The 12,167-nt window shown below is 40.8% G+C and overlaps 1 protein-coding gene across 2 annotated transcripts; it reads right to left on the bottom strand.

Moving 5' to 3' along the window:
- Positions 1 to 6,120: 6,120 nt before the first annotated feature.
- LOC125225375 (calphotin-like) lies at positions 6,121 to 7,152 on the bottom strand. 2 transcript variants are annotated; one of them, XM_048129059.1, is made up of 2 exons: positions 6,975 to 7,152; positions 6,121 to 6,842 (listed from the first exon to the last, which is right to left on the bottom strand). In XM_048129059.1, the coding sequence occupies exons 1-2, from the start codon at positions 7,115 to 7,117 to the stop codon at positions 6,236 to 6,238; spliced, it is 750 nt and encodes a 249-aa protein (XP_047985016.1). In that variant the 5' UTR covers positions 7,118 to 7,152; the 3' UTR covers positions 6,121 to 6,235. The 2 variants fall into 2 exon arrangements, with proteins under 2 accessions (XP_047985016.1, XP_047985015.1); XM_048129058.1 differs by having other exon boundaries at positions 6,121 to 7,151.
- Positions 7,153 to 12,167: the final 5,015 nt, after the last annotated feature.

Here is a 12,167-nt window from a genome sequence, read left to right as displayed (position 1 = left end):
TGTGTTAAACAAACTTCAACAAGCTAACTTGACAATAAATTTTGAAAAAACACAGTTCTTTAGGGACAGCTTAAAATACCTTGGTTACGTAGTCGACTCTGAAGGACTACGCACTGACCCCGAGAAAGTGGAGGCAATTAGAAATTACCCTACACCCACTACAAAGAAGGACGTAAAAAGCTTTTTAGGAAGCGCTTCATGGTATCGCCGATTTGTTCCGAATTTTAGCACCATCGCTGGACCCTTAAATAGCTTGACCTCGGGTAAAAAAGGTGGGTCTCCCTTTGTCTGGACTGAAGAAGCTAATGCTGCTTTTGAAGAGCTTAAAAATAAACTTACCTCTTGCCCCGTATTGGCTTGCCCTCATTATGACCTTCCGTTCGAGGTACACACAGATGCAAGTAATTACGGCATCGGCGCTATGCTCTGTCAAACGATTAATGGTCAGGAACACCCCATAGCATATATGAGTAAGTCCTTGACTGGCGCAGAGCGTAATTATAGCATTACGGAAAGGGAAACCTTGGCCGTCTTGGTCGCTTTGGAGCACTGGCGCTGTTATCTTGATAACGGTCAGACTTTTACGGTGTATACGGATCATGCAGCTTTGAAATGGTTCCTTTCACTCAATAACCCAACCGGGAGGCTGGCCCGTTGGGGTATTCGATTATCCACCTTTAACTTCATTATAAAACATCGTCGGGGCGTGGATAATGTCATACCAGACGCCCTTTCTCGCGCTTTGCCTGTAGCTGTTATTACAATGACCAATCCTTTTTCGCGTACAACTGATCCGTGGTACATAAATAAATATAGCACTTGTCGCACGTCTCCCTCCAGTCTTCCAAACTTCACTATTAATAACAATGTGCTTTACAGACTCTCAAAAAATAAGTGCTCACTAACGTCGGAGTTTGCCTGGAAAGAAGTGGTTCCACGTGAGTTGCGTGATCAAATAATCAATGATAATCATGCAACCCCAACTGCCGGCCACTTGGGCATTCATAAAACTTATCACCGTTTGGCCCTGCGATATTTCTGGCCGGGTATGCATTCCGACGTAGTTAAGGTTGTTTCGGGTTGCTCTGTTTGTCTAGCACACAAGCAACCGAACCATACTACGTTAGGGGTCATGGGCAGACCTAAACAATGCTCACGACCCTTCCAAATGATATCAATCGACTTTATTGGTCCTCTTCCTACAAGTAGAAAACAGAACACATTTCTACTCGTAATAGTGTGTTGTTTTTCGAAATATTGCCTCGCATTCCCACTACGACGAGCGAACGCGGAAGCAGTAATCAAACATCTAGAAGACTCGGTCTTTCTTGTTCATGGAGTACCTCAGACAGTGTTCTTGGATAACGGGAGTCAGTTTATAAGTAAAAACTTAGATTCGTTTTTCAAAAAATATAAAGTGCCCAACGTTTTCTTTACCCCCCGTTATACCCCCCAGGTGAACACGGTGGAACGTCATAACCGTACCTTAATTACATGTATTTCTACTTTCATAGAAAACGACCACAGAGCTTGGGACGTTAACTTGCCAAAAATAACCTTTGCTATCAATAACTCACGAAGCGAAGTTACTAATTTCACGCCTTCCTTTCTTGTTTACGCGCGAGAGTTAGTAACGTGCGGTTCGCACTACGTAGATAACGACCTTTCCAATGAAGTAATTTTTCTACCTCGCAGTATTTATGCCGAAAATGTTGGTCCCATGGCAAATATATTTGATGAAGTCCAAACTCGTCTTTGGCAAGCTCACGCAAGAAACACCTCTCGCTACAACTTAAGACGCCTACCAACCGAATTCAACGTCAATGACATAGTTTGGAGAAAAACCTATTATCAAAGTGATAAAGACCATTATTTTAGCAAGAAGTTGGCACCGAAGTTTTTAGAATGTAAAATAGTACGTAAAAGGTCTCCTCTAGTCTACGACTTGCAAGATACGTCTGGCAAAGATTTGGGCACTTGGCATATTAAGGACCTCAAACTAGTAAGACGCTCAAGATAATAATTGAATTTAGTACAAATACATATATAAATAGAGTTTAGTTTAGTGTACCTATCGGATTTTTTCATTAAGGTGAACAAAAATCCTTCCCTAGGGAGCGGGGTAACTGTAGCGTTAATTATTTCTTAGTGAATTATAAGAATTAAAATAAATATATTCTCATATATTTACAACATTTAATCTTGTCGTTATGACAAATAAATAGGAAATGATAAGTATCGACGTCGATACTGTCGATACTATCGACTTTCCCAATCCCGCGGACTTGTTTACGCGATATCGCCGGCGCCATGTTATAACGGTGCCTCGGCCCGGAGAAGAGATCAAACTGCAGCGCGGTGCGCACGTCGCTCGTGCACAGATATGGGCCGCGCCCTTGAATCGTCATGTGTGAATTTTTAATAGTTATATGAAACCTAAAATACATAGTTAATTTATAAAAGGTGCATCTCGTTTGTTACGACACTTCATTACAAATCAAGTGCATATATTCCCCCACTTTGGGTAAGTTTGAACACATACCTATCTTAGTTTTAAGTTTCCACTGCTTCGAAGCTGGTGACCTAGCCATACATTGTGAATGCTATTGCACTATCTATGTACAAAATACCTTTAGCCTTTTAGTTTTAATGGGCATAACTTTATTGCATACCTAATACCTATTATGTATAGTCATAACCTTCTAGCCTCCATACTATCGCGCCTTGCCAATAGCAGCCTTACGCTTATGCCTTTAAATCATAATCATCTCCGTTCTGAATCATCATTTATCGACCGCCACAGACAAACTGAATTAGTTTTAATAACTAGGTACTAGAATGCCTTTGTAAATGTGGCGGGACGATCCACGACTACATTAAGACTCCGGAGCCTAACACAGTGGAATAAAATTCCAGGAACTACTCGACGGGCTCACTACTATCACGCCCGCAAACCTTCACCCTGCCTGGACGCCTCTGCCCGCTCGCGTCGAACGCCGCGTCACACGCCACTACCGACGCCAGGACGCCAGGACAGTAACGCTCAGCTACGCTGCGATCCATTTGCCATCACCACCGTAGGCCTACGACCCACGTCCCTAAATAGACCTAATAAATAGATTTAACACTTTGTAGCCTAGACTTCTTTCTCAGAACTGCCCTAGATACCTATCGCTACACCACTAGTGGATAAAGTAATTTGACCTTGAATAAAGTCAAATTGTTAAAAAGCTCGCATGTTCAGGATTCTATTCTCGAACCTCGAACTCGCTTCGCTTGTGGTTTCACGCGGCGTTAAAATACAACTTTGCCCTTGTATAACAAATAACTATTATTTCATTTACAATCTGCCATAATACAGAGATGAAGAGAGGTATAATCTGGTTCGAGATCACACTGCTTGATTTAGATAATTGTAGAATTCGATGAATATTCGATGATTCAATAAACAATTAAATAACTTATATACGATTTCGCCCATAACAAATGACTCGCGATAGCGATTGTGTGTGAGACCTATGCTATAATTTGACTTTTGATCAAAGTATAGCACTCGCGATATCTACAGTCCAACCAAAAGCAATAGAAATAAAAAAGTGGCAACATTTTAATGTCATCCCTTTCAAATCAGTAAGTGTGAGAAAACGGGACGACAAGAAGATTTCATTTCATTTATTTTATTCATAACAATGTACATTGTGTTGAATATTGAATACTAATAAGAATAATACTTACTAATATCTAAGCCATGATTCAAAATTGAAGATAGTTAATTAATTAGGTACTAAAATATGTCAAAAACATGTATGTCTATGTCAGTCATAAAATTAAATTATATAATGATATGGGTATTACAAATTCGTGTAATATATAGAATGTCATCAATTTTGAATTATGTTGTAGGTGAATTAAGCAGTACAATAAGTTACGATCTAATAATAATAATTGTTGCCACTTTTTAATTTCTATTCTTTATAACCCCCGACACAAAAACGACGGGGTGTTATAAGTTTGACGTGTCTGTCTGTGTGTGTGTGTGTCTGTCTATCTGTCTGTTTGTCTGTCTGGCTGTGTGTGTGTCTGTCTGTGGCATCGTAGCTCCCGAACGCAAGTAAGTCGGGAGTGTTCTTAGCCATTTTTCATGGAAATCGGTCTACTATGTCGCGGTCGCGGTTTTTTTCAAAATTTTAATTTTGTGGTTAGGTTATTGATCAGACTATTGTCTGACAACAATGAAAATAGTTGCAAAATGTTCATGTATTAGTAAATATTGTTGGCACAACCCTTCTGCAAAGGTCAAAGGGCTGTTACATCCGCACTAACTGATCAGGAACAAACTTACCCAAATGAAAGGCCAATAAATCTGGGACCAATGTCTGACTCAAGAATACCGAGTGCCGAAAATTAAAATTTCGAAAAAAACACCGACATACAGTAGACCGATTTTCATGAAACATGGCTAAGAACACTACTGACTAATTCAGCTTTCAAACAAAAAATAACTAAATCCACATCGGTTCATCCGTTCGGGAGCTACGATGCCACAGACAGACACACATAGAAAAACAAACAACATAGAAAATATCCATGACAGGAACAAATATCTATGCCCATCACAAATAAATGGGGTTCGGACCCAGGACGGCGGCTTAGCAGGCAGGGTCAGACCAGTCCGCTAGGCCAGACCAGTCAGACTATATTTGCATGTTTAACCCAAACGGTGCACATGAGCCCAACGAGTAACGATGTTTGAATAGAAGCCGGTGTAGGCGCCGAGTGCAAAGGACTGATTATTCCCTACAATTACTGCGGACTGCACCGGCCTTCCGCACTTCAGGGGGCAGCAAGCGACGAACTTTCTGCAACTACGAGAATTTATCTGTTTAGTCATCATCATCCTTGCGTTATCCCGGCATTTTGCCACGGCTCATGGGAGCCTGGGGTCCGCTTTGACAACTAATCCCAAGATTTGTCGTAGGCACTGAGTTTTACGAAAGCGACTGCCATATATCTGACCTTCCAACCCGAAGGGTAACTAGGCCTTATTGGAATTAATCCGGTTTCCTAACGATGTTTTCCTTCACCAAAACACGACTGGCAAATATCAAAAAATATCAAACCATGCCGTGTGGGGTATCAACTGAAAAAAACTTACGAAAATGTTCCATAAGTTCCATTTTCGATTTAGTTTTAAACCACTATAGATTTAGATTTTTGCAAACAAACATCTCCTTGGAGCCTGCTCTATGAAGTCCTTACCTGAGAAGCAGTAATAGTATGGTTTTTGAAAGTAGTCGGTAATTTTTAAGTAGCTTAGTTTTGTGACATAATGCACTCGATGAGAAACAAATGCAGCCAAGATTTATTAAATTCGTTCCAATCGGTTCAGCAAATCTGATCTCTGATGATATAAAAGAATTACTGAATCAAGCGAGAATATTGTTCGCTAAACCAGTAATTTATGAAAGGAACTAGACTTAGCGGCTATAAGAATCAATGAAAATATAAAACATTTAGGGCCGATTGCACCAAACCGTCTGTCACCGTCACCGTTAAAGCATTCGTTACATTTTATTGTATGGGAAGTTCCATAGACATCTGCCGCGTGACGATGATGTGTCTGTCAAATGTGGTTGATGCAACTGGCCCTTAGTCATGAACTTAACTAACAGCCACATCATTCTAACGATACTTACTCTGACTGATTAACAAAATAAAATTGTCAGCCCAAAATAAATAGGCAACCGAACGATTTTGGCAAATTGCCGATGCAACTGTTATGTTAACATTTGCAAATTTCTTCGCCTGACTCTAGTAGTCTTCTTTAGTTCGCACCACACCACATGTTGCAGAATCGGCGGAGCGTATGTTTAATCAGCATCCCTCTGAGCGGGGCCATAAAACAAGCAATATGGACTGGAGCGCTTTGTGTGGGCTTTTTATCGTGCGGTTTTGTCCCATTGCTGGCCAAAGACCTTTTCTTGTTATACAAATTCTGGCTTAAACTATTTTTATTTTTATTTTTCAGTTACTGCAGTCAAGCCGAATCAATAGTGTGGAAAATAAGACAAGTAATTGGCTGGAAGCAAATTGGATCGATGTAAGTATTAAACAAGGAAATACAAATTAAAGTGTTTATTCAAAATAGTATCACTCGGCACAGTTTATAGCCACTGCGGCAAGGTAAAAGGATGTAACACTTTTCAACCAAAACAACAACTCTGCTGTGCTTTGCTTAGTTAAGGATGTCGGGGAGAGTGATCACCGGGGCGACCTCGACGGGAGCGGGGAGCACGGGGGTGGGCAGCTCGATGGGCTGGGGCTCGATCACGACGGGGGCGGGCACGATGATGGGGGCCTGGATGGGGGCGTCCACGATCTGGACGGGCTCAGGGGCCACGATGGGAGCGTCGACCACGATGGGGAGCTCAGCGACGACGGGAGACTCCTCGACGATGACGGGAGAGGGCACGATGGCGGGGGACTCGGGCACGATGACGGCGGGGCTCTCGGCGGCGACATTGTTGATGTTCAGGATGATCTGGACCAGAGGAGCGGTGGCGGAGGCGACAGTCTCAGCATCGACGATGGGAGCAACAACAGCGGGGCTGGCGTCCACGATGGGAGATTCGACAACAATGGGGAGCTCAGCGAAGACGGGGCTCTCAGCGATGATCGGGGCATCGACGACGACGGGGGCATCCACAATGATGGGGAGCTCAGCGAACACGGGGCTCTCAACGATGGGGGTGTCGACAACCACGGGGCTCTCAACGATGGGGGTGTCGACGACGACGGGGCTCTCAACGATGGGGCTCTCAACCAGGGCGGGTCCAACGGAGATGGGGCTCTCAATCAGGGCGGGTCCAGCGGAGATGGGGCTCTCAATCAGGGCGGGTCCAACGGAGATGGGGCTCTCAATCAGGGCGGGTCCAACGGAGATGGGGCTCTCAATCAGGGCGGGTCCAACGGAGATGGGGCTCTCAATCAGGGCGGGTCCAACGGAGATGGGAGCATCGACGATGGGCGCGGAGCCACCACCGGGGGTGACCAGAGCGCGGGTCGGGCCAGCGACGGCCACGGCGACGACGGAAGCGACGATCAGCAGGAATTTCATGGTTGCTGCAAACAAAAGTGTGTTTTACTTGCAGGCGTGGAAAAGACATGGTTACATTGCAAGTTGATTATTTAAAACAATCTTGTACTTAAATATGTTGCAAGCACAACGATGATTTTAGATGAAAACAGTTTCTATATTTGTATTGGTACTTACTATGAAGTAATTACATAATAGTAGCTACATGAAGCACCGACCTCAATAATTTGAATTCGTTTCAAGTATATTATAATTTTAATAACAGTATTTTCCCGGTATTATGCGATCTCGAATAGCGGATTGAATAGGAGATTGTGAAATACGGATATTTGATTGAATTACTAATAATTTTGTATTTGAAACTCACCTGTTTGGTTTGATGTTTCAAACTATGCTTTTGCTAAAAAATATCCTAGTTTTATACCAATTTCTTATCATCGTCTGGAACTACTGCATATCGTAATCGATAAGTAATCTTAATATACTTTAATCCAGTTGTAAATGGTAAAATTTGAGGTAAAGATTAAATTTTGGCGAATTGTATAAGTAATCAGCCGCTATCTTTTTCTAATCCTTAGATTATTGAGAAATGAGGGAAAGGTTTGAAAATATTTCAATTAAGTTATTTAATTTTATCTTGTGCAATAGGAGAAATAAAATTTGGACTATGACAAGAGCACCAAAATTCAAAGCCCTTTTTTAGGTTTGGCAAAAATAAACGCATTTATCATTCATCTTCATAAAATATACATATTTAGAGAGCACATGAAACTGCTCAAGAGGTTGAAAAAAAACATAATTGTGACATTGCAGACTCTTGCCAGCCTCTCGCCTACACCATAATTGAACCCATATCCCACAGTCGACTTCTACGAAACTCAATGGTGGAAAGAATTTGTGATAATCTTAACCCTTTCCCTAAATCAAAAAATACGGATGTATAAGTAGTTCCTTTGTACTACATTTAGAATTTAATGTACATATTCTAAGTTATTGTTAATTTGTATTTAGTACTTGTACTTAGTTTGGTCTGTGGTGTCTTAATTGACAGATTAAAGTTGACGAGTAGAAAAAAAGCTTCTTTTGCACTTGTACTTTGAATAACCACACTATTTTCGGTGCTAAAATATTTTTATTGTGGCGCCGACATTTTTTACGAGTGAAAAAGGTAAACAAACACGGCCAAAGAAACTATTCTACGAAGTGCCCGCTATATTGACGAATGCGTTGCTTTAATATAAATAGAAATAGAAATAGAAATCATTTATTCGTGACACGTGACAACAGAAATTATTTACACAACACAAAAATATAGGTACATACATAATAATTGCCACGAAATGGTCCCGACTCAACTCTTTCTCTCTCTGACTCTGGTCTGTGGTTAATCGATATGCCGTGTTATTTATCAGACACATCGTGATATTCCTGGAGAACTTTTAGGCATTTCATGATTTGGCGCCGTTTCTCGATATGCCTAGGAATCTCGTGATCTGGCGGATTTTACGATCGGTCGTCGACATACATATTTAATTTGGACTATGTTGGTCAAATAGTTACTAAGAGACGGCCATTCAAAGGTTTGCACAATTTCTACAAAAGAAAAAAGGAGTTAGAGCTGTTCGCATGTGTATGATATTTGAAATCCATACTGAAGATTACTTTTTGCAGAGTCCACAAAGCTTCACTTCTCAACCGATGCTCTTTAGGTTCTGTTAAATATGAACCTATCATTTATCATTTATTTAACCAACTTACATTTACAGAGAATCCATCAGGCATGCAATTTATGCAATTTATGGGTTACAAACACTTAAAACTAACAATAAGCTTATAACTTAAAAAACCTAAATAACTTTAAAACAGGGGTAAATAAATGTACTATAAATAACAAACAAAACATATTAAAACTATTCTAAACTAAAAGTTAACAGCTTAACTAAACTAAAACTAAATTAATAATTAAGATCCGTTCCGGCTATCACCTGATCTAAAGGTTCCAAAAATGCTGGCAGCGTTGCCGCGTTGCACAGCCAGCGAAATTTGTTGGACCAGGTAAGAGCCGGAACGGATAGCTTATAACTAAAACCAATTAATATTAATAGATGTGGGAGTGGATATGGACTCGAGGTAGCGGGCTGCAGTGGCTAAGGACCTTAAGCTCCTTTAGAGACCTTAGCCTTAGGCTTAGGAACCTATAATTTTCTGTATTTAAAGAAGGTTGTACCAGCAGATCTATTCGCGGGAAAATAGGAGTCAACTGGGTGGCTAGCCGAATGGCACAATCGCTCACGAAACGCTCACGAAACGAAGCGCTAGTAGATATCTATCTCTATCGCGCTTGCGTATTGGCGCGACAGAGCCAGCGGCGTATCGCTTTCGTTTGGCGTCGGAGAAATGCCATTCGGCTACAGGGCCTGATCAGCTGTTTGCAACTACTGCCAATAGACAATTCCGCAGGAATGTACCACGTCTGATGTGTGTCAATGTTGATAAACCATTCATTGATGATCCACCATCAGATGACGGTTTTGGCCTTCCTAGCCCTGTAGCCGAATGGCATTTCTGCGGCGCCAAACTCCGCAGAAATTCAGTCTGAATCTTTCGCGCCAATACGCAAGAGCTATAGAGATAGATAGCTACGAAATAAATATTATCGTTAGAGTTTAATGCATTCTAAAGCTACGTACACGTTCTGACATAAAATTTTGCCAAGCAATAAATAGCGAAACTAATAATTTTCATTTTCGATTACGGACCATTAAGTGATCCACATGAGTCCTTCTGTCGATCCTCAATTAACACACGTGGCACTGCACCTTATTATCTCAGATTACCATTCATTTGATATGCATGCCTCACAATTAATGACAAGTTACTGTAGGTGTAAACAGCCACTGTGCCAACTCGCGTCGTATGCAAGATTCACTTCCACCTTGCGACCATTATAGCTCTGGCACCCCACTTTGGACGGCCGGCCGCCGGCAAAGGTGAAAATCCTGTGCTGCGGCCCGTTCCTACTCCAACCGGTCAAAGAAGGTATGCTGGAGAAAGGTTCCTGACGGACTAATGGGGGCATGGGACCCAAGGGACGCCACTTCCCATTCAGCTTGCCACAAGTTGCCTTGCCGTATAATTATATTAAGTACCAAATATTTTTTATTTATTTATATTGTCACCGTTTTACTTTATATTGGTATTATGTTCTACAAACTTAGCTTAATTTAGGGCTAGGTCTGAGGATAGGATATATTTTTTTTTAATCATATGCTGTCAATTCTACTAGTAGATCAGTCAATGAATGCTCAAAAGGGGGGTCTAGGTGGAATGGCCGAAAGCAGAAAGTTTGACTACGGGATGTTGTTAGGGGTAGTCAGGAGACATACATACTAAAAGTCCTCGGACTTTGGACGTGAGCTCGAAGAGGGAGGGATGAAAAAAGGTCCCATTTTTTGGTTTTTTGCTCATATTTCAAAAACTATGCATCATACGAAATTTTGGTTTACCACACCTTGAAAGCTTATAAAATTCTCTATAACTTTGATCTATAAACTTTTTTTCTATTCTCAACCATTATCTAGGTATGAGCACCTAAAAACTGTAATTTTTTTAAAAATCGTTTCCCCCCCACTTTTTGCTTCATACATTGCTCCATATCTTGCAAAATATTTATCTTAGACAAAAGTTTTCTTAAAAAACCTGTAGATCATTCAAATACATTTCATAATATGTATACATAATTATGCTTCTGGGTCATGCACCGTTGAATAATTATACGACTTTAAAACGAAATGAAACAACAAATGTATGTGATAAACGTGTAAAATATGTATTTCATGAACATGATTGTATTACGATGATGTATAAATGCATTCACACAACAGGTAACAATACAATTAGCTGTATATAAAGGCCTTCTCACACCCACATCTACCACTACTACAATCTGTGGTGCACCGGCAAAATATTGACTTCAGTATTTCTTCCGGAGCAGCTGGTACTTTGGTTTGCACAGGAATCAGTAAGTTGCTTTCGTTCCGTGCCATCCCCATTCATCATCCTCCTTGCGTTATCCCGGCATTTGCCACGGCTCATGGGAGCCTGGGGTCCACTTTGACAACTAATCCCAAGATTTGGCGTAGGCACTAGTTTTACGAAAGCGACTGCCTTCTTACTTTCCAACCCGAAGGGTAACTAGGACTTATTGGAATTAGTCCGGTTTCCTCACGATGTTTTCCTTCACCGAAAAGCGACTGGCAAATATCAAATGACATTTCGCACATAAGTTCAGAAAAAAGTCATTGGTATATTAGCGAGGGAGGTAAAAAAAGTGTGGAATACTAATACAACTAACTAACTTAGTTTCAGAGGTAAAAACTGCAAATAACAGCTTAAGTTACAATTATGTCCTAACTCTTAAAAGTTTTCTACTACTATTCTACTTTAAATCAAATTTTAACGTAAAAAAAAGGTTTTTACTTGACGAATACTGGACCAAGTGCGCTAAAATACTCGTACTCTTAGATCTAGAAATCAAGTACAAATCAAGAATCAAGTAGAAATCAAGATCATAAACTGTTATAAATTTGAAATTCTCATGAATGCAGAAATAACCTCATTGATTTCGTTAAAACAAATCCGAATTTTTATGTTATTACGTGAACAAATATGTTAGTTATGTTACTTTGTACCTTTGAACGGCTCTCCTCCGTAAAATCATGAGTTTACACTTGCCTCAGTATCCTTAGGAGGTATGGATATAACTTACACGTGTTTTAATTTACTCGCTGCCTCTTTGGGCGGGATGATACTAATCGGTCTTCTTTGTTTGTTTGAAATGCTGTCGGTCTCACACCTTACTACTGTCAACACTGCAATTCTCTATTATAACCTTGTGTGTTACTGTGTTTGTTGTCCCAAATAAATCAAACAAATTGAAACTGTTTCTTCCATGTCATCTGGATCAGATGTGACAACTGTATCTTAGACAATATCCTCCCCGCCGTTATCATCAGTGTCTTCCTCTATCCTGGGGGTGTCGTTGACTTTCGATCCGGAGGTTGCGGGTTCG

Source organism: Leguminivora glycinivorella, chromosome 4 (assembly GCF_023078275.1).
Source record: "Leguminivora glycinivorella isolate SPB_JAAS2020 chromosome 4, LegGlyc_1.1, whole genome shotgun sequence".
In the NCBI taxonomy this organism is placed as follows: domain Eukaryota; kingdom Metazoa; phylum Arthropoda; class Insecta; order Lepidoptera; family Tortricidae; genus Leguminivora; species Leguminivora glycinivorella.
Note: the sequence above shows the minus strand (reverse complement) of the source record. Positions and strands in the feature narration are given on the sequence as shown.